The sequence below is a fragment of the Mastigoproctus giganteus genome, chromosome 14 (assembly GCF_048544385.1).
Source record: "Mastigoproctus giganteus isolate SK-2022 chromosome 14, ASM4854438v1, whole genome shotgun sequence".
NCBI lineage: Eukaryota > Metazoa > Arthropoda > Arachnida > Uropygi > Thelyphonidae > Mastigoproctus > Mastigoproctus giganteus.
Genome location: NC_143588.1, coordinates 76,404,447 through 76,431,959, shown reverse-complemented (window position 1 = coordinate 76,431,959; position 27,513 = coordinate 76,404,447). Strand labels below are relative to the sequence as shown.

The window sequence follows — 27,513 nt, the reverse complement described above, 5'->3', positions numbered from 1 at the left end:
ACATTCAAATAATTTGGGTAATGTTCATTAGAATGAAATAAAGTTCATTGTAACAGGATGTTATGTATTTTGTTCCCCCCCCCCTTCCATTTTCTATTTGAATTTCTTCGGTAAGGGTGGTTCCTAGCCAGTTTATTGTGAGATTCTGTATCTAGCAAAGTCAAACGGTGTAATGAAGAATATGCTTATACAATGATTTTGGGTTGTGCAATGTGTTGAGTGATCAGCTGCTTAGCCTGGTGTGTATTTTATTTTTTCTCCCTTATTTATTTGTTATTTGTGGGAGATACCGGTAATGGCCAATTAATGAAGTGATGTTATTGTATCATACTCTAATGGCGCCTCCGTAGCCAGGTGGGAAGGAGCAGCAGTGCGTAGCACACGCTTCTTGATTAGACTGGGGTTCGAGCCCGTCACCACCAAATACGGAGGATGCAGAAAGGTCAGGGATTGACTACCGCATATCCCGGAGCAATATGGCCTTAGTTGCTAATGCTCCTAAAAACCAAATAACTAACTAACTAACCATACTCTAATGTTGGGTTACGTTGTTCATGTTGAGTGACTGACCATTTAAACCAGTTACAGCAGACACTTTTTTTTTAATTAATTAGCTAGTCCCAACCAACATTTGGCAACACTAACAAACTGCAGAACAGTTTATAGTTTCATACACAGATATTATGAAACAGTTTAGAATATCATACAAAATGCAGAGTGAGGTATAGACTCTTACAAAATGAATATCATGGATTGATACAATTTACAGTTTAGAATATCATACAAAATGCAAAGAGGGATGAGTACACCTTTCCAAGGCAAGCTCCTACCAGTTATAAAATGAAGTTACTCTCATCCTATTGTTGTTTGTGGCTCTGTTATCTTTCATTCAATTTTCTTTTCTGTTCTATTTATAGATTTAATCCATCTTTTTCATCCATCTGCTCAATTTCTAATAAGACTCTTCTTTTTAAACTTAGTTTTGCAATTACCTTAAATGCCATGAAATCCTCCTTTGTTTTAATCATTTAAACCTCATAACTCCTACTTGTATTGTTATTTTACTTGGAGCACTAACATTTCATCTCAATCCTTAAGTTTCCATACTCTTCACAATTGTATAAAACATGCTTCCATGTTTCTACCTTTCCGCAAACATGTCTTATTCTCTGAACTGCTACTAACTTATCCAACCTTTCAGAGAAGGACCCATGACCCATCATGAGAAACAAACTATACAAGTCTGTTTGAATTCATTTACAACTTATATTCTTTTTTACATCTGGTAAAAAATTTCTTATTACTGCTTTATTCAAAGTCTCACATCAACTTAGCCAAATATCTAGCAACATATTCCACACTCTTCTTTTCCCCCGCTTCATATCTTCTTGCTCTAGTTCTATTTCCAGCAGCCTATGTGGTTTCTGTCATTGCAAATAATAGTACAGTGCTCTGTAGGTCTGCATTAAATCCAGTGGCAGTTTCCCCATTGTAACCTGAACTGTTGGATACAGTCCTACATGCTGCCAACGTTTGAATCACTGTTACTCCTTATATTGAATACGGTGTTGTTTTACTACTTTCCTTCATTCTTGTGCTATCCATATTAGTGCACTGTAAGCTGTTATTGGTGCAAAGATGCATACATATAGAAGATTTATTGCTTTCGCCTTAATATTCCATTGCTTCCTGGTTATGCAAGATATATGAGGAAGAACATTGATGAGGGTATCCACGCATTGCACAAGAGTTTGCAGTTCCAACGAATGCTAAATTTTAAATTATATTTAGCCGTTTTATTGACTTAATTGTTATATTAAATTATTTTCTCTAAGTAGCTTTTATAGTCCTAGTCAAACTCCTTGGTTTATTTTGAATTTAAATAGCAATTTTGAAAGTTAATACTTAGTGTTCGTAGATTTTACCGTTCTTAACTTGCAGCCATTTGTTATACGATATGGAACAGTATAACATATATCCCGAACTAAATAGCGTAAGGTTGCAGAGACTGTGAGGAAATTAGGTGCCAAATCAGTGTTCTGGTGGGTGTCTATGAGAGTTTGAGGTGTAGGGAAGATGCCCTAGAGCAGGAGTGGCCAACTTAATTTGTGCCGCGATCTACCATCTCAAAAATTTAATTGCACAAGGTGCACAAATTGAGGGATGACTGTATATTTAAAATTCGTCGTGATCGACCGAAATTAAATCCGGGATCGACTTGTTGGCCACCCCTGCCCTAGAGGAAATTAATATGAGAGGCCCATCAATTTCTCAGCTGCCCAACTCAGCACCTGAGCTTGCTCCTGTGCATCAGGCAACACAGCGGCAATATCCAATGCAGAATGTGCTGGTCTCACAGGAACTGGTTATTGTTAGTGACTCTGTTGTCAGGGAGACAGGGGAATATATTATGCAAAAAGGATAGGTAGAACAGGACCAGGGTATGTCTGTCAGGAGCAAAAGTTTATGGCGTAGAGCAGATATCTTTTAAGGGTGCAAATGGTGATATTGTTGTACACGTTGCCACAAATGACCTTAAGAGTAAGAGATCTGCAGATTTAATTAATAATTACAGGTCAATGTTGAAAAAACGATGCGAGCTAGGGTTGAATTTCAAAGTGTCTGCAATTCTGCCCAGACACGATAGGAGGAAGTATATGATGAGAGTCTTGTCGATCAGTTCGGCCCTGGAGAGATTGTGCAAGGCTCATGAGGTAGAATTTTTTCCAAGTGTGGTCTGTGCTTGCTAACAAGAGAGAGACTGCTTCTACAGGGATGGGATACACTTAAATAGAAAGGGTGCAAGAATATTTGCTGATGCTATCGAGGCAGTGTTAGGTGGCTCGGAAAACTTTTAGATTGCGGGAATTCACAGACTAAAAGATTAACAGTAGCCGGAGGCAGAGGTGGAAGCGATTCTTGCACTGCTTCTATTGTAATGAGCAGCTTAGAGAGCAAGTTGCTGGGGATTTCAAGAGCTGCTGGGTGTCATCATGAAATAAGTAAATACATCGGCTGTGTTAGGGTAACTAAGAGTAAGAACAGGTGCATGTATACTTGCATGTACACCAATGCTAGAAGTATAGTAAATATATTTTGATGAATTTGAAGTGCTGATCAAATTCATCAAAGGCAGACATTGTTGGAATATCAGAGACATGGTGTCACACAAATATAAGCAGTGCAGAATTGGGATTTGGCGGAGCATAGTGTGTAAAGAAAGGATAGACAGGGTAGGAAGGGAGGAGGGATTATGCCATTAGTTAAGAAATGTATAGCTGACCTGGCTAGCCGGGTGGGTAAAGTGCCTGCCTGGCAACCCAAAGGTCGTGGGTTCGAATCCTGCCTCGGGCTTGGATCAGAGTACTGCAAAAACCTTGGGAGGTGCATTATGGCCACAGAAACCGATGCGCCAACAACTACCAAAAAAAAAAAAAAAAATGCATAAAATCTAAGGAAGTGCATCTAGTTGACATGGGTGGACAGTGCAATGTTGAGTAAGTTAGGTGTGTGTTATAAGCTTAATGACTGATGAGTACAACGAACAATTGTGCAGAGAAATAGTGGAACAGTAAATCAATGTCATGTTATGGGAGATTTTAACTATCCAGATATTGACTGTAACTTGTGGGTTGGTCACTCACATGCTAGCAAGACTTGTGGATTTATTGGAGGATTGTTTTCTACAGCATCATGTTCGAGTGTCAACCACAGGGGGTAATACTCTTGATCTGATTATCAGCAGTGATGACTCGTGCATTAGGAATTTGCAGATAAAGGAACCACTAAGAGACAGTGATTACAGAGGGATTTTTGTTTTCGTAAAGGTGACTACAGTGGTCTCAGATAGTTTTTAACATCTATACAGTGTGATCAGCTGATGATGTTAAAAACAGTGAATACTAAATGGAAGCCTTCAAGGAATTAATCTTGAAAGGTACTAGGCTTTTCATACCAACTAAGAAATACTGTTCTAGATTTAGACCTAAATGGATGTTAGATGAACTAATGAGGCTCGCGGCAGAGAAGAAAATGCGTGTAATGCATATAAATTATCAGGTGACACAGAAGCCTACGGCAGATATAAGCTAGTCTGTAATCAAGTCACAAAGGATGTTAGGCAAGCTAAGGCAGATTACGAAAAATACTTGGGAAGGATGCAAAGAAAAACAATCAAGACCTCTTTTCTTATGTAAACTCCAGAAGGAAGGGGATTAATCAGATTGGTCCACTTCATGTTGGTGGTTCAATTGTTGATGATCCTGCTTAGACAGCTGAAAAACTGAATGAGTATTTTGCATCTACATTCACACATGAGGAATTCTGTAAGGAAGGGGATTACAGAAGTTTACTAAACTCGAATAGGGATCTAAATGATTTTGTAATAACGGACAGCAAATTGAAGGAGAAATTATTGAAGTTAAACATAAAAAAGGCACCTTGGGCAGATATAATCTATTGAGTTATATTGAAGGAGGCAACAAAGAAGCCGACCGGGCTAGACGAGTGGGTAAAGTACCTGCCAGGCAACCCAAAGGTCGCGGGTTCGATTCCCGCCTCGGGCTTGGATCAAAGTACTGCAAAAACCTTGGGAGGTGCAATATGGCCACAGAAGCCGATGCGCCAACAACTACCAAATCAAAAAAAAAAAAAAAAAAAAAAAAGCAACAAAGAAGTAAGCAAACCCTTAGCCATAATTATGAGAGCATCCTTAGATTCAGAGGCAGTCCCCATGGACTGGAGATGTGCAAATGTATCCCCAATCCACAAATGGGGTTCAAAGGGTAATGCAAATAATTAGCGACCTGTTAGTTTAACTTCTGTTCTGGGGAAAATAATAGAGTCACTGGTTAAAGAAGTGATGCAGGACCACCTAGACAAGACTGCAGTAATAGTTCAAATACATCATGGGTTTCTTAAGGCTGTCTTGCCTGACCAATTTGTTTGGATACTACAATGTGGTCACAAAGGAACTGGATGCAAAAAAATGATTTTGATATCATATACTTGGATTTCAGGAAAGCTTTTGATATTGTTGCTCATGGAACACTGCTGTACAAATTGTAATGGTATGGCATTAAGGGAACGTTGCTGCTATGGATAAAGGGATGGTTGAGTGGGAGACAGCAGAGAATGGTAATAAATTTACACTGTTCTACCTGGACTAATGTTATTAGTGGAGTTCCCCAGGGTTAAGTACTTGGCCCATTGTCTTGTGTATTTATTAATGATATCGATGAAGATATATCAGGCTTAATGTCCACGTTTGCATATGATACAAAGATTGGCAGGGTTGTTAATGATATTAAAGACAGTATGCTACTGCAACAGGATCTAGAAAAGTTGGGTAGATTGGCTGAGAAGTGGCAACCGAAGTTTATGACAAATGCTAAGTACTGCATATGGGTAGCAGAGTAACCCAAGAGAAACATACCAACTGTGTGATACTACACTCAGGGAAGTGGGGAATGAAAAAGACCTGAGGATAATTGTGCAGTCAGATATAAAGTTCTCTGAACACCATTGTTCCTCTCACCAATTGTGTTCCTCTTCTCTGTACTCATTCTAGCAACTCTACATCCTTTCTACAATGCGGCCTCCAGACCTGCATGCAGTACTCAAGGTGTATCCTGACCACTGCCTTGGAGTCTTGTCGATGAGACAGGAATTTTGCTAGCAGGGATAAGGAGGGGATTATCTTTTTTTATAAGGCAGTGGTCAGGATACACCTTGAGTACTGCATGCAGGTCTGGAGGCAGCATTGTAGAAAGGATGTAGAGTTGCTAGAATGAGTACAGAGAAGAGGAACAAAGGTGTTCTCTTACCAGGAGAATCTTAAATTCTGCAATTTTCAGCATCTGAAGAACCTGCGAGGTGATCTGATTGAGGCGTACAAGGATTTGTATGGTTTGAGCAAGCTGTGCTGATGAGATACTTCTATGAGCTCAGATTAAGAACCTGAGGAAGCATAGATTCAAATTGAGGAAAGACTGTTGTAGAATAGCTGTATGGAAGTTTGCCTTTAGCCAATGGGAAGTTGATTGCAGAAACAGACTTCCATCTGTTGTGAAAATTGATAACTTAAATTAATTTAAGGCTAGACACACATTTGGAGCCACCGGATGGGTGATATGGGGAGGGATTTTTTTTTTTTTTTTGGCTAATGCTCCATAAGCTTGCTTTCTTGCATTATTAGGTCATATGATGCAAGAAAGCAAGCTTATATAACATCAGCTAATAAAAAAAAAAAAAAGAAAGACCAAAATTATGTGCTAGGTACATAATGAGTTGCTGCCACTCTGCTCTGAGACTGATAGTGTCATTGATAATGTCACAATGGCAGCCATTAATAAAATCTTTACTGCAGGAACTCATTGTGAAACTGGTACAGTAAAATAAAACATTATAAAACTGCTACAATAAAATAAATAAAAAAAGTATTGCTGCATTTTTATTGAAAAAATAATTTCAGTACAATGAAATACAATGAATGGAATTTTTCATTGTACTAGTATACAATGAAATAATTCATATAAAATATGTTATAATAACACTAAAATTATTGGTCTTCGGTAACTGAAATAAGATATAATTTTGACAATTAAATGATTTTAATTCCCAAGTGAATACTCCACTGATTGTTGTTCCATTACGTGTAATATTTACTAAAGTATTTGACTTTATGAAAGCATATCAAGCTTGCTTGAAGTGTAAATCTGCACATGATACAAAGATTGGCAGGGTGCTTTACAACAGTAATAAGGGAATGCTACTGCAAAAATATCTAGAAAAATTGGGTAGATGCACTGAAAAGTGGCATTTAACGTTTAACATTGACATACTGACTATATGCTGCCGTACTTAGGGTAGTGGAGAATGAAATAACCTGGAGATAATTGTGCAGTCAAAGATGATGTCTTCTAAACAGTGCAGACAGGCTGTTTGAACAGTTCATGGGGTTTTGTCAATGATATACAGCAATTTTGCCAGCAAGGATAAGGAGGTGATTTTACCATTGTATAAAGCAATGGTTAGGCAATGTATTGAGTACTTCATCTGAGTCCAGAAGCCTCAATTTAGGAATGATGTGGATCTGTTGGAAGGGATGCAGAGAAGAACAATGGTGTTAGTGAAGGGTACAAAAATATACTCCTATCAAGACAGGCTTCAGTTTTGCAAATTGCAGTGTCTGAAAATGACATCTGCGAGGAGATCTAATTGAGGTGATTGAGGTTAAATGGGTTGAGTATGCTCAATGCTGTTAAGCATCCTTCCTCTTGCTCAGACAACACACAAGGGGACATAAATCTAGGATAGGATAAATAAGTGGCCAGCCAGTGGGTAATTCATTGTTTGAACAAACTTCTGTCTGATGAGGTTGTGGAAATAGGCAATAATTTGATTTTTTTTTTTTTTTTTTTTTTTTTTGGGCTGATGTATAAGTGCTTCCTTGCATCATTTGCTGCTACTAATGCTATGATTTGTTGAAGCTGAAAGAAATATCTTTGTAAGATGCATATCATTCATGCATCAATTTATTGGATTCTTTAATTTATTCCAACTACCCACTTCCACAAAACTAGGTAGATGTTTCTGTTAATTCTCTGGCTGAAAACAAATTTTCACACATCTGTCTTGCAACTATTCTTGTTTCAATTCAAATTTGTATCTTATGTTTGGTAGCCAAGAAAGAGTAAGGGAGTCATCAGCATTTAGTTTACCCAGTCCAGTAAGTTTTAAACGCTTCAATCAGGTATCCTCACAGGTGCATAGTTTTTGGACACTGCAGTTTGCAAAACTTGGTTTTACTTGGTTCTAGTACCCTTTATGGCCTTGAGTAATCTCTTTGTTCTTCTCTGCACCCTTTTCAACAGATCCCTATCATCTACTGCCGTGAAAGTAATTTGTCTCTTACCAGTGTACATTTATATCTCTATTTTAGGCAGGGCAAATAAAGATTTATTTGTTTATATACATTCTTCCTAAAATGAAGCTTCCAGACTTGTATACAGTACTCAAGATGCAGCCTAACCATTGACTTGTTGTACAATGGAAAAAAGGCTTCCTTGTCCCTGCTGGGAAAATGTATGTATGTCAATGACAGTACTTTATGAACTGTCAATTAGCCAGTCTTAACTGCTCAGAGAACTTCATGTAGGACTGTACAGGTACCTTTAAGTCTTTTTTGTTCTCCATCACCTGAAGTTTGATACCACCCTGTATATCATTGACAAAACCCCATGAACTGTTATAGCAGCCTGTCTGCACTGTTTAGAAGACATGTTTGACTGCACAATTATCTCCAGGTTATTTCATTCTCCACTATTCTAAGTATGTTATTTCATTATCTACCACCCAGATAGTTTATTCCTTTCGGATTACTTCTACTCATATGCTCTACCATGCATTTATTAACATTAAATCTCGGTGGCCATTTTTCTGCTAATTTATCCATTTGTAGTATGCATTTATTCCCATCATTATCTACCCAACTAGGGGTAATATATTGTGTAAAAAGGACAGGTGGTAATATACAGGGTGTTTCAAAAATTATGGTCAATAATTTAAATGTGAAAAGTACAAACTAAAATAAGCAAAAGATTCGCAGTGAACATCGGGCTGCAAATGAATGATTTTTGAGATAATGCACATTTTCTCTTAAGATGCGCCACTGACTATGGGAGCACTAGTTTAGCAAAAAGCTGTGAATCCTTTGCTAAGGGTTGTTTTATTAAACATAAGATAATACATTTTTAATTTTAGGTTTCAACTCCACAGGATTTTACTGATGTTACAGGATGTTCTTTCTAACACCCTTTCCTAAATATCAGGTATTATGCTTCTGGGCCTACTTGCTCATACTCCGTGTGCAAAAGACACGTTCTCTAAGGTGTTGATGTACCCTGATGAACGTGTGCCTGTTGGGCTGCCTTTGGCGGGGAATGCTTCTTGGTACAAGTGTGCAGCCTCAAGTGCACTGCCGTTGGCTTTACCATACATGAAGTGCATGTCTGCATACTCTTCATTGCTGTAACCTCTTTCCATGTTGTCTATCCTTTGACAAGTACTAGTATGCCTGCTATGTCTCAGAGCATTGAGAGAGGGGGAAGAATGAGCATAATCTAACCTAAACAAACAAGTCAGTGGTGGATCTCACCTAGAAATGTGCAATATCGAAAATGATTCATTTAAGGACCCATGTTTACCAGGGTTTTTTTTTTTTGCATATTGTAGTTTGTACAGTTCACCTTTAAATTATTGACCATCACTTTTGAAACACCCTGTATTGTGTAAAAAAAAGGAAAGGTGGAATAGGACCAGAGCATGTCTGTCAGGGGCACAAGTTGACAATGTTGTAGAGCAGATATCATCTTTTAAGGGCGCAAAGGGTGATATTGCCATACATGTTGGCACTAATGACATTAAGAGTAGGAAATCTGTAGATTCACTTAACAAGTACGTGTCAATGTTGAAAAAAATTTGAGTTAGGTTTAAATTTGAAGGTGTCTGTAATTCTGCCCACACATGATAGGAGGGAGTACATGTTGAGAGCCTTATCAACCAATTTTCCCCTGGACAAATTGTGCAAGGCTAATGGGGTAGAGTGTCGCTTATTAACAGGAGAGCGTATTATTAAGTGTATCCCATCCCTGCTTCTACAGGGATGGGATACACTTAAATAGAAAGGGTGCAAGTGTTTGATGATGCTATTGAGGCAGTGTTAGGTTGGTCGGAAAACTGCGAGCTTGTTGGGGGGGGGGTTCACAGACTAAAAGGTTAACAGTAGCTGCAGGCAGAGGTGAAAGTGATTCTTGCATTGCTGCTTCTATTAGAATGAGCTGCCACTCATTCTAATAGAAGCAGCATTTAGGGACTGCTGGTGATTCAGATTATCGGCCCAGATAGCCGATAATCTGAATGAGTATTTTGCATCTACATTCACGCATGAGGAGTTATTAAGGGAGGAAAATGCCAGACATTTATCAAACTGTAACAGGGTGCTTAATGATTTTGTATTAACTGAGCGCAAAATGGAGAAGAAATTGTTGAAGATAAACATAAGAATGACACCTGGGGTGGATGGGATCTATCCAGTTATTTTAAAGGAGGCAGCAAAAGAAGTAAGCAAACCCTTAGCCATAATTATGAGAGCATACTTGGTCTCAGGGAAGCCCCCACGGACTGGAGATGTGCAAATGTATGACCAATTCACAAATGTGGATCGAAGGGTGACGCGAGTAATTACAGACCTGTTAGTGTAACTTCTGTTCCAGTGAAAATAATGAAGTCACTGGTTAATGAAGCATTGTAGGATCGTCTAGCCAAGACTGCAGTAATAATTCAGACACAGTATGGGTTTGTTAAGGGAAAGTCTTGTCTGAAAAATTTGATTGCATGCTATGATGTGGTTACAAGGGAACTTGAAGAAAAAAATGATTTTGATGAATGTAACAAAGATTGATTAAGATGTCATATACTTGAATTTCAGGAAAGCTTTTGATACTGTTGTGCATTGAAGACTACTGTACAAATTGGAGCAGTATGGTATTAAGGGCAAGTTGCTACAATGGATGAAAGGGTGGTTGAGTGGGAGATAAGAGTGGTATTCAATGAACGCTGCTCTTCGTGGACTAATGTTATTAGTAGATTCCCCCAGGGTTCAGTGTTAGGCCCACTGTTGTTTTGAATATTTATCAATGATATTGATGGTGTATCAAGCTTAATGTCCTAGTATGCAGATGATTCAAAGGTTGGCATTGTTGTTAATGACAGTAATGGCAGAATTCTATTGCCACAGGATCTAGAAAACTTGGGCAGATGGGCTGAGAAGTGGCAGCTGAAGTTTAACATTGACAAATGCAAAGTACTGCATATGGGTAGAAGTAATCCCAGAGAAACGTATGAACTGTGTGGTAATACACGTAGGGTGGTAGAAAATAAAAATGACATGGACGTAATTGTGCATTTAGATATGAAGTTTTCTGAGCAATACAGGCAGGCTGCCAGAGCAGGTCATGGGGTATTGTCAATGATATACAGGAATTTTGCTAGCAGGGAGAAGGAGGTGACTATCCCTTTGTATAAGGAACTAGTCAGACCATGCCTGTTGAGTACTGTGTACGGGTCTGGAGGCCTCATTTTAGGAAGGCCTCGAGTTGCTTGAGCAACTACAGAGAAGGGCAACAAGATTGGTGAGGGGAATGAAGGGTCCTTCTACCAAGAAGAACTTGAGTTCTGTAAATTGCAGCAGTTGGAGACTAATCACCTGCGAGGTGATCTGATTGGGGTGTATAAAGCCTTGAATGGGTTAAGCAGGCTCAATTCTGATAGGATTCTTCTGCTTGCTCAGATTACGAACCTGAGGGGTCATTAATTCAGATTGAGGAAAGACAGTTGTAGAATAGATGTGTGGAAATTTGCCTTTAGCCAGCGGATAGTTGATTGCTGGAACAACTTCCATCTGTCATTGTGGAAGTTGATAGCTTAAATAAATTCAGGGGAGAACTGGACAAACTTTTAAAGGGAATCAATGTGTGAAATTTTTTTTTTTTTCTGTTTTTTTTTTTTTTTTTTTGTGCGATGCAACATAATTGCTGTTTCCCAAATGTAAAGTACTACATATGGGAAACAGCAACCCCAGAGCAACGTATCAACTCTGTGGTACTACACTGGCAGTGGTAGAGAATGAAAGGGACCTGGGGGTGGTTGTGCAGGCAGATATGAAGTTTTCTGAGCAGTGCAGACGGGCTGCAAGAGTAGCTCATGGTGTATTGTCGATGATATATAGGAATTTTTCTAGCAGGGATAAGGAGGTGATTATTCCCTTGTATAAGGCAATGGTCGGACCACACCTAGAGTACTGTATACAGGTCTGGAGGCCTCATTCCAAGAAGGATGTAGAGATGCTGGAACGAGTACAGAGAAGGGCAACAAGATTAGTGAATGGAACAAAGGGGTGCTCTTACGAAGAAAGGCTTAAGTTTTGCAAATTGCAGTGTCTGGAGACTAGGCACCGGCGAGGTGATCTGATAGAGGTGTATAAAGCCTTGAATGGTTTGAGCATGCTCAATGCTGATGGGATTCCTCCTCTTGCTCAGAATAATCACCTGAGAGGACATAAATTCAAATTGAGAAAAGACAGATGTAGGATAGATGTGAAGAAATTTGCCTTTAGCCAGCGGTTGGTTGGTTGGTGGAATAGACTTCCATCCCTTGTCGTGGAAGTTGATAGCCTAAATAAGTTTAAGGCTCAGCTGGACAGGTATTTTGAACGAACAGAGGGGTGAAGTGGAAGTGGTTATTCATTTATTTATTTATTTATTTAATTTAATTTTTTTTTTTTTTTTTGGCTGATTCTGCATAAGCTTGCTTTCTTGCATCAAATGCCTCTACTAATGCTAATGCGCTCCTACTCTTCCTTCCTTGCACCACATACCTCTTCTACTACTACCGCTCTGCAAAACTAGACAAACTCAAGAAAAATAGAGGGGACCCATGAATCAGATTGTGTTATAATGGGTAATGGAAACTTTCTAGATATTGGAGCTTGTGGATTGGTCACTCACACACTAGCAACAGTTTTGTGGATTTAGTGAATGACTGTTTTCTACAGCCGAATGTTAGAGCTGCAACAAGAGAAGTAATATCTGATTATCAGCAGTGATTATTCATGCATTAAGAATCTGCAGATAAGAGAACCACTAGGTGGCAGTGATCACAGTGTATTGATGTGGGATTTACTTAAAGATGTAACTACCATCAGGGGTAAAGGGAAGGGTTTTTGCTTTTGTAAAGGTGACTGTAGTGGTCTCAGACAGTTCTTAAATTCTATATGGTGGGACCATATGATGATGTTTCCAAGAGAACAATGGCAAGTATTCTAGAAAGTAATCATAGAAGCTACTAGGCTTTTCATACCAACTAAGAAATACTGTTTAAGGTTTAGGCCTAAATGAATGAAAATGAACTAATGAAACTTGTGGCAGAGAAGAAAAATGCATGGGATGCATATAAATTATAGGCAACACAGAAGTCTATGGTAGATTATAGCTAGTCTATAATCAAGTCACAAAAGAGGTTAGGCAAGCTAAGGCAGATTATGAGAAGTCTGTGGCAAAGAAAAGCAGCCAAGGCTTCTTTACTTTAACAGTAGAAGGAAGGGGTTGAATTATGTTAGTCCCCTTATTGTTGATTGTTTAACTGTTGATAATCTTGTTCAGTTTTCTGACAAACTGAATAGGTATTTTGCATCTACATTCATGTATGGCAAGTTCTTTAGTGAGGGGAATGCCAGAAGTTTATCAAACTTAACAGGGAACTATTTGTTTTTGTGATAACTGAGAGGAAAGTGGAAGAGAAATTGTTGAAGCTTAATATAAAAAAGCACATAGAGTGGATGGAATCTATCCAGTTATATTAAGGGATGCAGCATAAGAGGTAAGTTAGAGTTATCACCAATAAAGATGTGACCTGCCTGTAAATCTGATGTTATTGAAGGTAATTAGTAGAGCAGCCGACTCTCTTTTGCTAGAAATAAGACACAATCAAGGTTAACTAAGTTTTCTTTGCCCTGTTGGAGAATTACTTGGAGATTATCATTTAAGGAATAGATGAGGGATATTCAAGAAGTTGAAGCTATTTGTGTAGTTCAGAGCTTCTCAAACTGGAACATGGAATGTAATGTGCAGTCAGTTGTAGTCAGTATGCAGGAGAAATTAAAGGGCAAACCATAAGATGGAAACATGCTTACAAGAACTTTATGTAACACTATCACAGGCTTTAAAAGTATCAAGGTCAACTGTTGAGTTTTGCCAAACTTTTCTATCAAATTTGTCCAAAAATGAGTAACATAAGCCAAGATATCACCAGTGGATCACCACTGACAGAATTCATATTGGAGGTCACCGATCTTTTTGGAAGCTTAGTAGATAAGTGCATGTGGATGATAATTGAAAGGGAGAGATTAATCACCTTTTTCGGCTGGTTTCTAGATATCGGAAAATTTCCATGCATAAGATAAAACTGTATTCAGCACATTTTTAGAATGAACAGAGAGATGCCATTAGGATCTGGAGACTTTTCGACTCAGGAGGCATTGAATGGAATGTGTTACCAAGATCATAAATGCAGGAGTTTGGAGAAAAGGAAGGTGCTAATAAGTTAGGTTTAAAAGTATGGATGGGAGAAAATATTGACTAGAGACCAAAAGCCTCGCCTGTTCATATTGAGTGCTTTAGCCGGTTCAGAATTGATTGGTTAATATTAATATTGTTTTTTTGCAACTGTTGTAAGGTTTACTGTGGACAGAAAATGAAGCTGAATAAAATCAATTACAATATGCTGTACTCTTATCTTGAACAGTGCTGGTACATTTATTGGAAATCCAAGATTTTCCAATAAATCCGAATTAGAATCAGAACATTTAAAAGAGAACTCCAGCCAAGGAAAAGAGAAATCGTGCAGATCATTCTGTTTTGCATTCACATGATACCATATGACGAAGGCTGAGAACAGTCATGGGAGAGAGTCTCCATTGGGAGAGAACATCATCTTTTGGCCTGAGGTACCTCGAAGACCACTAACATTGACTTTCTCCTTTGAAGGGAATGAACAAATTGCATAAAAGTCTCTAGGCTAGAAACATCTCTAGCCATGAATATGTATAGGAAATATTGAAGACAACTGGAGTTGAATATTAAAATCACTTAGGAAAATGACTTATGAAAGTTAATTTGGTGGAAGTCAGATTCCAAGATTATGATTAGAGCCTCGAGATGCAAATGGAATGGGAAAGTAAGTGTGAATGTCTTATGCATGATTTTAATTTGCCTCCAATTGATTGGAGCAAATAGGAAGGAAACTCAACGTTGGGGGGGGGGCAAATTTTTTAAATCAACTAGATGATTGTTATTCATATCAACATGCCAGGGAAAAGAATATTCTAGACCTGATCATCGCCCATGAACCCAGTAGTGGGAAGTGGTCACGAAGTTCTGGGGTGGGCAATGGAGAGAGAGAGAGAGAGAGAGAGAGAGAGAGAGAGAGAGAGAGAGAGAGAGAGAGAGAGGGGTAGTTAAAGGCAAAGGAATGAGTTATAATTTCAGAAAAGGGAATTACAATGGCTTATGGTGCTACATTGCCTCTATTAACTATAGAGATATCTCACAGAGAGTGTATTCTCTCTGTGAGTTCACTCTCAGTGAATGCTCTAAGAGGCAACAGAAAAATGAATCATGTTGAATTGTGGTATACCTTTAAAACATTAATCACAGAATCCTTGAATGTATATATACAATTAAAAAAAATACTCTGTGAAGAGGATTCCAAGTTGGATGAATAATAAAGTTGCCAAATTACTTGAGCAGAAAAAGACAGCATGGAAAAGTTGCAGAGCAATAAAAAGTACTAAAACCTATAACAGCTACAAATGAATCTGTAATAATGCCACAGAAAAGGTTAGGCTGGCAAAGACAGATTATGAGAAATCGCTGGGAAAGAGAGTGAACAGTGGGGATAAGAAATTCTTCACATATATAAATGCAAAGAAGAGAAGGACAAACCAGATCAAACCCTTACATAATGGATGTGGTATAGTATTAGATACCCCCTTCCCAGATTACTCACCTGAGGGGTATAAATTCAAATTGAGGAAAGACAATTGTATAATTGGATGTGCAGAAATTCGCCTTTAGCCAGCAGGTGGTTGATAGTTGGAACAAACTTCCATTTGTTGTAGTGGAGGTCAGAAACTTAAATAAGTTCAAGGCAGAACTAGACAAACATTTGGGTGAAATGGGAAAGTGGTTTTTTTTTTTTTTTTTTGACTGATGCTATATAAGCTTGCTTTCTTGCATCATATGCCTCTACTAATGCTAATTAACTGGGTTACCTTGCAGTTGTAACATAATGATGCGAGCTGAGTATGGAATAAAATTAGCTACTAATTTCTTCAGTGAATTGTGAAGCATAATTCCCACACCATTTTTATGTGGATTGTCACCTGTCCCAGAGTAGCATCAGGCCATACTATCGGAATGGCAGATTCTTGAGTTAGTCCATCTGGTCTCATTTAAACTGAGAACTTCTACTTTAAAATGTTTCATATCTCTAGCCACATTTGCAGTTTCCCCAGCTGCATATGAGGTTCTAACATTCTAAGGACAAATGAAAGTTTTTGCCACCCGGGGATTCTTAGCACCCGTCTCACTTAAAGGATGCTGGGGACTCGGGGCTGTCTCCCTCACTGTACTAGCCATGGTGATTATTCTTGAGAAGCATAGTGCAGTAGTTTTTTTTTTTTTTTACTAATTTCTTTGCCAATTCAAAAATGGTTCCATTAGTTTTAGGATGACATGTTCAGAAAGTGGCTTACTATCTGGGTGCCTATTATCTTTCCTCAGATAAGGAAAGCAATTCAGTAGATATTTTGAAATTGTTGGTTACTAACCAGAACTTTATACTAAATTTCTCAGTTTTTTTTTTTTTTGGCTCAATACTGGGTGAATTGGCATCTAGCTTTTTGGAAATAGCTGCTCACCTACTGTAACGTTTGCTCCAGGTATATAGCAGGCTTTGCAGTTGGAAATAAATTTGCACCATATTTCTGAAGCTAATGCAAATTTATCATGATCATTTATATTTATCAGTATCTGAGGCCCCATACAATTGACCCCAGCTGATGTTGCAGATGAACTCAGCAGTTACTTTACATCGATATTTACAGGAGAAAAACCCTTTACATCAATGAGAAATTATGGGAGTGAAGTTTGAAAAATATGTAATTAATAATATTAAAATTTCACATGATTATTTAATCAAAAAACCTTTGAGCCTACAGGTGAATAAGGCTCCTGGGTTTAATAGCATATACTCTATAATTTTAAGGGAGGCTGCAAGTGAGTGTATTGAACCATTGAGGCTAAGTATGAGAGAATCACTGGACTCAGGAGAGATTCTGTTGGATTGGAAAAGTACCAATGTACCTCCAATGCATGAGAGTGGTTCTAAGAGTGTAGTGTCAAATTACCAACCGGTCAGTCTAACTAGAATAGTAAGGAAAATCATGTTTAACAAATCTGGTTAACTATTTTGACAGGGTCACTCATGAACTGGATTTAAGGAATAATTTCAACATTGTATATTTGGATTTCAGCCAAGCATTTGACTCAGTCCCACATGAGTGGTTACTTTATAAGCTGGAAAAGGTTGGAATCACAGGGAAAATCCTTAGATGAATAGCAGGATGGCTTTGGGGCAGGAAGCAAAGGGTTGTGATAAATGGTTATTCCTCAGAATGGATTAATGTAAGAAGTGGGATTCCCCAAGGATCAGTATTGGGACCAATTTTTTTTTTTTTTCCTTAAATGAAATTGATTAAGGAATAGAGGGTGTGATGTCTAAATTTGCAGATGATGTAACGATTGGCAGTGTAGTTAAGGATCACTGTCAAGCAGAGCTTCTTCAGAGTGACTGAAGCTTTAATGCTATTCTTTAATCCAGCAAAGTGCAAGGTCTTACAATTGGGGAATAGTAACCCCAAAATAACTTATACATTTGGTGGACTTTAACTAAAGTCAGTAGTGGAAGAAAGGGACTTGGGAGTTATGATACGGTCGGGCATCAAGTTCTACAATAAGGTCCATGGTGTCCTATCGATGATTTATAAAATGTTTGCTATAAGGACGTCATAATCCCATTATATAAGGCTATTGTTACACAACACTTGGAATACTGTGCTCAAATGTGGAGACCTCACCTAAAAAAAAGACATAGAGCTTCATGAAAGGGTCCAGAGACGGGTAACTCGCCTGGTGAGATCAGCAAAAGGATGTCCTTGTGAGGAAAGACTTCAAATATGTGGGTTACTCAGCTTGGAATTTATGCACTTTAGTGGTGACTTGATTCAGTTGTTTAAGGCTCTGAGAGGCAATAGTAAAATGAATGAGGATGAAATTTTCATGGTTATAAATGATTCTAGAACTAGGGGCCATAAGTTCAAGTTATGGAGAGAGATGTTTAGACTAGATTGCAGGAAGTTTTATTTTAGTCAGCAAGTTATAAATTACTGGAATAAGTTACCTACATGGGTGGTAGAGGCTGACAGTTTGTGGGATATTCAAAGGTCAGTTGAATAGTTACCTATGGGAGGAGGGAAATGCATAGGTTATCTATTTCTGTTTCATTTATTACTGTTTATTAATAATTTTTTAGTTAATTTTATTATTATTATTTTATATATTTATTTATAGTTTGGCTGGTGCAGCATAAGCCTTAGGCTTCCTTGCACCATATGGCCATTACTTATAATAATCCTGGAAAAAGCTATCGTCCTCCAGGATTTTATCCTCAGTTTTCACATGCTAAATAATCTCTCCATATTGAGTGGGAGACAACAGAGAGTGGTAATTAATGGATGCTGCTCTTCGGGGACAAATGTTATTAGTGGAGTTCCCCAGGGTTCGGTGTTGGGCCCATTGTTGTTTTGTATATTCATCAATGATATTGATGAAGGTATGTTAGGACTAATGTCCAAGTTTGCAGATGATACAAAGGTTGGCAGGGTTGTTAACGATAGTAAGGACAGTATGCTACTCCAGATGGATCTAGATAAGTTGGGCAAATGTGCTGAGAAGTGGCAACTGAAGTTTATCATTTACAAATGCAAAGTACTGCATGTAGGTAGCAATATAGGTTCTGCAATATAGGTAGCAATAACATAAGAGAAACATACCAACCGTGTGGTACTACACTCAAGGAAGTAGAAAGTGAAAAAGACCTGGGGGTAATTGTGCAGTCAAATATGAAGTTTGCTGAGCAGTGCAGACGGGCTGCCAGGGCAGGTCATGGAGTCTTGTCAATAATATATAGGAATTTTGCTAGCAGGGACAGGGAGGTGATTATCCCATTATACAAGGCAATGGTCAGGCCACACCTAGAGTACTGTGTACAGGTCTGGAGGCCTCATTTTAGGAAGGATGTAGAGTTGCTAGAACGAATACAAAGAAGGACAACAAGATTGGTGAGGGGAACAAAGGAGTGCTCTTACCAAGAAAGGCTTAAGTTCTGCAAATTGCAGCACCTGGAGATTGGGCACCTGCGAGGTGATCTGATTGAGGTGTATAAGGACTTGAATGGGTTGGGCAAGCTGAATGTTGATGGGATTCTTCCTCTTGCTCAGACTAAGAACCTGAGGGGGCACAGTTTCAAATAGAACAGGGGTGGCCAACAAGTCGTTCGTGATTTAATTTCGGTCGATCACGACAAATTTTAAATATTCAGCCATCCCTCGATTTGTGAACCTTGTGCAACGTAATTTTTGAGATGGTAGATCACGGCACATTTTGAAGGAAAAAAGTAGATCACATCACAAATTAAGTAGGCCACTCCTGAAATAGAAGAAAGATAGTTGTAGAATAGATGTGAGAAAATTTGCCTTTAGCCAGCGGGTAGTTGATTGGTGGAACAGGCTTCCATCTTTTGTTGTGGAAGCTAATAGCCTAAATCAATTGGCTGAGCTGGACAGGCATTTGGAACGAATGGAAGGATGAAATGGGAGGGTTTTTTTTTTTTGGCTGATGCTGTATAAGCTTGCTTTCTTGCATCGTATGTCTCTACTAATGCTAATACTAATGTGTTTTTGTTTTTTTTTTTTCTTTTCTGTTTTTTTTTTTTTTTATTTATTTGTTTTTTTTTTTAATTGTAATTTTGTAATTATTGATGATATAACACTAGTCCTGTGGGTAGTTTAAGTTATATCAGCAGTTGGTAAAATCATTACCCTTGTTTTGAGATAAGTTAAATACTTAACCCATGTCCATTGCGCATTCACGTACATTGAATTATTTTAACACTTTTAATTTCACTACTCAAGAGATAGGTTTCTATGTCATTTTTGCTAGCATGCGTTTGGCTATACTCCGATCATTTTTCAGATGTACTTGTAGAATTAATAGTGATTTTAATACTCTGTAAACTGTTATTTGGTAAAGAAACTGACAGAAATAGTAAACAATTTGCACATATTGCTGCACAGAGATAATTATTTGGGCACATATTTCAGTTTTTGTGATGTTGAAAGTAAAAATTTATGCCTCATATTGAAAATTATGTTATGAAATGTTGATGTCACCATATAAAAGCAATGTCAATAGAAACATTATAAATAGTGGCCTGATATTATAAAGCATCTCTTTGCTTATGACAGATAACCTCTGAGTTAAGAAATGTATGATGCACTATGTACATTATAACTAACTTGCCATATGGACTCAAGGAATTTTTAGAGTGTAAACTACTATGTAAATGAGTGGTCAGGAGTGTGAGTACAGTAGCACACACTCTTTGTGAGTTGACTAGGGTTCGAGCCCGTGACTGCTAAATACAATTAACATTTGTATTGATTGATTTATTGTAAACTCCACTGACCTGGTGGTCATGCCAGTGTATAAACAAGAACATTTTACATATTCACATAGAAAGGTGTTTAGAATTCAGAAATGAACTGCTTGTGGAACTTTCTATTGTTTAAAAAAAACAGTGCAATAAACAGAAACCGTGTGTCAGACACAAGGCTTCCTGTTGATTGCAACTTTCTCTGATTATCGAAATCAGCCAGTTATCCATAGGGTAATCCTCACTTGCTCCAAGATGGCAAAATAGGGTATTCCTCACTGTCTCCAACATGACAGAACGTGTTTTTGTCACGTTTTTTCATCTTGGAGCACAGTGTGCACATGCATTGCAGTTTTATGTTTTTATATTTTACTTTGAATTGCATCCTTTGTATGAATTACAAATTTTATCTATTCTTTTGAGAGTACAGCTGCTATTTTTGTTAAGACAGTGTGGTTCCTTTAATGTAAAAGTCTTCTTAATTTTTCCAGTACATACTACCATCTCTTATGTGTTTCCAATCTGAAATTAAAACTTGGGGCATTGTTAAAAAATTCGAGTCATTGAAAAACATGCGCCTTACCCCGTAAACAAATGCATCTTGGAGCTCATTAAGGACTCAAGATTCTAGTAGTCTGCCAAGTGATTCACCTCACATTCAGGCCCCCTGAACAGAATTATCAAGTGCAAACTGCATTTCTTCAAAAAGATTTGATTTTAACAGGAGATTCCATTGTCAAGGAAATTCGTAACATTTTTTGTAATTAAGGATAGGTGGACTAAAACCAGGGTGTATATTTCAAGAGCAACAATTAATGATGTCACTAATAGACTGTCAGATTTTAAGGGGAATGTATTATAATTCATGTGGGGACTAATGATATTAGGCACATACAAATTGACAAGTTCTTGAAAAATATAGGACCATGATGGAAAAAAATGGCACGAGTTAGGTCAGAATATGTATACTTGATGAGAATCGACTGAAAGAGCAAGCTGGTTTTAGGACAGGATTCTCAACTATGGATCACCTTCATGTAATATCACAGCTAATGGAGAAAGCAAATGAATATAAAACACCATTATGCCTGGCATTTGTGGATTATGAAAAAGCATTTGACTCCATACAGCATAAGGCAAATGTTTCGGCCACTGGAAAGACAAGGCATAGATACCCCATATATTATGATTTTGAAGAAAATATATGAGAACGCTACCTCCTTTATTAGACTAGACAAAAACAGTAGGAAATTAAAAATCGAGAAAGGAGTTCAACAAGGAGACACGATATCTCCGAAGCTGTTTACTGCTGCCCTTGAGGAAGCTTTCAGAAGATTAGACTGGTCGCAGAAAGGAGTCAGTGTGAATGGAGAGTACCTAAGCCATTTACGATTTGCAGATGACATTGTGGTCATAAGCCACGATCCCAAAGAATTAGAGGAAAACCTTAATCAGTTATGCAGAGTTAGTAAGGATTTTGGACTAAAGATGAATATGGCTAAAACAAAAGTAATGATGAACAAGTATGCCACAGAAAGGGACATAATGATTGAAGTAGCAGTAATTGAAAAAGTGGTGTCATATACTTATCTGGGACAAGTTATTAGCTGTAATAATGATAAATGGCTGGAAGTCAAGAGAAGGATAAATTTTGGATGGATAGCATTCAGGAAATATAGTCACATACTGAAGAGCAATATCCCAGTTTGTCTGAAACATAAAATAATGAACCAATGTACACTCCCCACCATGACTTAGGGAAGTGAAACTTGGGCACTCACGAAAAGAATGCCTGGAATAGAGGATGGAAGAGAAGCTGAGAACTACACAGCGAAGAATGGAACGAATTATATTGGGATTCAGATTGTTAGATAAGAAGAGAAACACATGGATTAGGCAGGAAACTCAAGTAAAGGACATTCTTATCAAAACTAAAGAACTAAAATGGCCTTGGGCAGGACACAGCTCAAAGACATGATGACAGATGGACTAAGAAAATAACAGAATGGTACCCAAGAGGAGCTAGAAGTAAACCTGGAAGACAAAGGCGGAGATGGAGAGATGAAATTTATGAGTTTGTGGGTAGCAAATGGATGGTCATTGCACAAAACAGAAGGAACTGGAAATTTGCTTGAGCGGCCTTCATCCTCCAGTGGATCGAAAATGGCTGGTGGTGATGATGTATACCCAGACACAATAGGAGTAATTATGTTGAAAGCCCTGTGAATTAACTCAAGACTTGAGGGACTCTTTTGGGAGGGGAAATTTGTTATCAGGGTGGTCGATGCTTGTAGGTAGAAGGAATCTATTTAGTTGAGAATGTATATACATGAACAAAGGTGATGCATTGGTTCAAGGAAACTACTAATTGGTGGGGGGAGAGATCGGGGGTAACATAGGTGCACTTTTATCTGATGATATGGGCCAAAGTGACACTTGCACACAACTAATTCTTGTTTGTTGCCACAACATCTGATATCAGCAAAACATTTGAAGATTAGTTATGTTTCAAAGAGTGGGAAGTTCATGCTAGAGAAACAAGCTTAAATAATTTCAAGGGATGTGTCAGGTAGTAAACGTAAACTATACAAGACTACATAGTTTTAACTGGGTATGTAGTAATGTCAGGGGTGTCATCAATAATATGAGCAAATTCTAACTCCTGGTTAGGAAAACTAATGCTGGCATGATAAGGATAACAGAAATGTGGTACCACTCAGAAATAGAGGATGACTAGTTTCGCTACGGTATTTGCAATGTATTTAGGATGGATAGGGAAAAGAGACAGGTGGCGGAGTCATCCTTCTTATTAAAAGTACCCTAAATGTAACAAAAGCTACCCTGGATTCAGAAGTCACACATGCTAGTACATAAGCTAGTCTGTAATCAAGTCACAAAGGAGATTAGGCAAACAAAGGTAGATTATGAGAAATCTTTGCACAAAGCCGTGCTTTGGTAAATCTTTCTTTGCTTTCTTTACCAAAGATTTCTCTTTGGTAAAGAAAGCAAAGAAAAACAGCAAGCACTTCTTTCTTTATATAAACTCTAGAAGGAAGAGGATGAATCAGATTGGTCCTCTTGATATTGATGGTTCGACTGTTGATGATCCTGCTTAAATAGCTGGAAAACTGAATGAGAATTTTGCATCTACGTTCACACATGAGGAATTCTGTAGGAAAGTGGAGGAGAGAAGCTTACTAAACTCTAACAGGGAGCTAAATGATTTTAGAATAACTGAGAGCAAAGTGGAGGAGAAATTGATGAAGTTAAACATAAGAAAGGCACCTAGGGTGGATGGGATCTATCCAGTTATATTAAAGGAGATGGCTAAGGGAGTAAGCAAACCCTTAGCCATAATTATGAGAGTAGCCGTGGAATCTGGGGAGGTACCCATGGACTGGAGATATACAAATGTATCCACAATTCGCAAAGGGGGATCAAAGGGTGACACAAGTAATTGCAGACCTGTTAGTTTAACTTTTGTTCCAGGGAAAATAATAGTCACTGTCTAAAAGAAGTAATGCAGGATCATCTAGATTAGATTGCAGTTATAGTTCAGACACAGCATGGGTTTGTTAAGACTAAGTCTTGTCTTACCAATTTGATTGGATACTCTGATATAACAAAGGAACTGGGTGCAAAAAATAATGTTGATATCATATACTGTACTTGGATTTCAGGAAAGTTTTTGATACTGTTACACATGGAAGACTACTATACTAATTGGAGTAGTATGGCATTAAGGGCAAGTTGCTACAATGGATAAAAGGATGGCTGAGTGGGAGAAGACAGAGAATGGTAATCAATGGACACTGCTCTTCATGGACTAATGTTATTAGTGGAGACCCTTAGGGTTCAATGTTGGGACTGTTGTTTTGTATATTTATCAGTGATATTGATGAAGGTATATCAGACTTAATGTCGAAGTTTTCCGATAATACAAAGGTTGGGAGGATACTGACAATAATGATAGTATGCTACTACAACAAGATCTAGAAAAGTTGGCAGATGGGCTGAGAAGTAGCAACTGAAGTTTAACATTGACAAGTGCAAAGTACTGCATATGGGTAGCAGAGAATCCCAGAGAAATGTACCAATTGTATGGTACAACATTCAAGTTAGTGGAGAATGAAAAAGGCCTAAAGGTAATTGTGCAGTCAGATATTAAGTTTTCTGAGCAGCACAGATAGGCTGCCACTGCAGGGATAAAGTCGTGATTATCCCTTTGTATAAGGCAATGGTCAGGCCGCATCTTGAGTACTACATACAGGTCTGAAGGACTCGCTCTAGGAAGGATGTCAAGTTGTGAGAACGAGTACAGAAAAAGGCAACAAGATTGAACAGGGGAACAAAGGGGTGCTCTTACAAAGAATGACTTAGGTTCTGCAAATTGCAGTGTCTGGAGACTAGGTAATTGCAAGGTGATCTGATTCAGGTGTATAAGGCCTTGAATGGTTTGAGCAGGCTGACAGGATTCTTCCTCTTGCTCACATTACGAACCTGAGGGGACATAAACTCAAATTGAGGAAAGAGTTATAGAATGGGTGAAATAGTAAGGGTTTATTTATTTATTTTTTTGGCTGATGTATAAGTTTGCTTTGCTTGCATCATATGCCCTACTAATTCTAATAATCTGTGTGATCTGAGTTACCTGGATGCCAAAGATATAATTGAGAGTAACAGTAATCTACAGATCAGAAGATTGTGAAGATTATTCCTTTATGCATTGATATGGAATAGGCAAGCAAGTGTGAATGTCTTATGGGCGATTTGAATTGTCCCAGATCAGAAATGACACCAGAATGCCTGAGAGGATTTGCAACTCAGTGCAGAGAAACTACAAAGCTGCGTATGGATGCAAGGACAGCATTTTGAACACCTTTCATAACATCATGTAACATCTGTAAAATCCTGTGGTGTTGAAACCAAAAATTAAAAATGTATTATCTTGTTTAATAAAACCACTCGTAGCAAAGGATTCACAACTTTTTGGTAAACTAGTGCTCCCATAGTCAGTGGCAGATCTTAACAGAAAATATGCATTATCTCGAAAATCATTCATTTGCAGCCCAATGTTCACTGGGACTTTTTTGCTTATTTTAGTTTGTACTTTTCACCTTTAAATTATTGACTATCATTTTTGAAACACCATGTGTATATATATATATACATAGGTGATCAATAAACTATTTTATATAATAATTCACGACTTATTTACGACTGCACAACATCACTTCAAAATCAGCCCTCTTCTACAGCTTTTTGAGACTTGTGCCATAAATAAGAAAGATGCACACAAACTAGAAGCAGCTTAAACGAGATTTTTAAGACTATTATTAGGCTTTAGAAGACTAGACCACCAAAGAAATTTAGCTGTCCGTGAGAAATTAAAAGTAGATAACACAGTAAATGACATAAAACTGTGTCAGAAAAAATGGATCAGCCACATAGAAAGAATGAACCCAGACCAGATCCCAAAATTAGCCTTTAACTACAAACCTTCAGGCAAGAAAGATGTGGGTTGACCGAGACAACGATGGTGAGATCAAGACCACCTCCAAGAACCACAATGGAACAGGTCTTAAAAGACCTAAGCCGGACCAAGTTCATGATGATGATGATATAATAATTCGTACATAACACAAATAGTATCTGAGCTGTGCTGGAGATAAATGGAAGAAATCTAAGGAGCACAGTCAACGTCTGGCCTGTTGCCTGATCATTTCATGTGAATTCCAAGAAAACAATAATCCAACACTGTTGTATGAAGTACTACTAATCCACTAAGCCGAGTACAGTATTATCAAAATAAAGTATTACAGCCTGCTTATCTTGCACTAGCATATTTTGCTAGTGCATTTTTCTTTCACAAGGCTAAAGGCAAAAATTGTAATATAGGTGGTGACTCCTGGTCTTTGACCCTTTTTGTATATAATTCTGAGAAAACAATAACATATTACTTTGAAGATTGCTCAGTTAAGTCTGTATGCATGATTAAGAAGGTAGATAATACACTGAGAAGTCTGTCAGACCATGCTCCACCACTGCCAGGTTTGAAATACAGAATGTGCTTAACTTTTGATTCATATAACTGAAAATTAATTACACTTCACAGAGAAAATGATTCATTTTGATAATTTGAGTCCAGTCTCTGAAATCTGATTCTATATACCAGCTAAGTGGTCACTATTGTTTGTGTGCCTTCCATGTGATTCTTTCCTCTTTACTTTAATGCACAAATTAATATCTTGCATTTGCTTGTTAACTAATAAGCATTAGAGAACTAATAAGCATTGTCACACACTTCAGGTGGTATACATGCCAGGCTTTGCCATAGTAACTTCCAGTAGTATGAGTAATGCAAATAAATCAACACACACACACACACACACAGTTAAACTTAATTTACATGAGTTAACTGTACCAGACAGTTTGACCCATGTGACATTGCATCATTGGTCTCAAATATATAATGCTGTATAAATTTTAATTTTTATAAATAACTTTTAATCTGTTGTTTATTAATGATTAATAAATGAATTATTAACTTTTGTGGCCACTTTTTTCATTTTGAATTTTATAATATGCATATTACTCTATCACAATAATTAGTATTTGGTGATTGTAATATAATGTGTAAATTGTTATGATAAGGATTTTTTTTTTTTTTTTTTTTTTTAGTCCCAGTGAATGCCATCTCAATTCTCTTCAGGAAGTTGCTGCATATCTTCAGACTGATGGCACATGTAAATGTGGATTAGAATGTCCATTAATCATTGGTAAAGCTTTTAGTTTTGATCCATCGGTGCTATCTAGGCCATGGAATGTGGCAGACTTTTCGTGGAATGATCCAACTAAACTTTGTAATCACAAAAGGAAAATTGTAGCTATGGCAACCTTTCAGAACAGTACTAATTTTCGCTCAGCTCTGAAACCTGTGAAACCTGCCTCACCTTCAAATATTCAAGCAGAGTCCTCATGTAAAAAGGGTAAGGAATTACACTTAAATTTGGAATTTGTATGTTGTATTGTTTTTATTGCTTATATAATGCAATTATTGCTGTTCTAACACATACCTCTAATATTACTGGTATCTATATGCTTAAGATTGAAATCTGAAAA

General features: G+C 37.7%; 1 protein-coding gene across 1 annotated transcript in view; it reads left to right on the top strand.

Moving 5' to 3' along the window:
• The window catches only part of LOC150075257 (uncharacterized), a 258,146-nt gene that overhangs the window by 74,452 nt on the left and 156,181 nt on the right, over positions 1-27,513 (top strand). Inside the window, exon 3 of the mRNA XM_090388340.1 lies at positions 27,073-27,380. Within this exon, the coding sequence (XP_090244466.1) occupies positions 27,073-27,380 (308 nt within the window). The remainder of the gene's footprint in view (positions 1-27,072; positions 27,381-27,513) is intronic.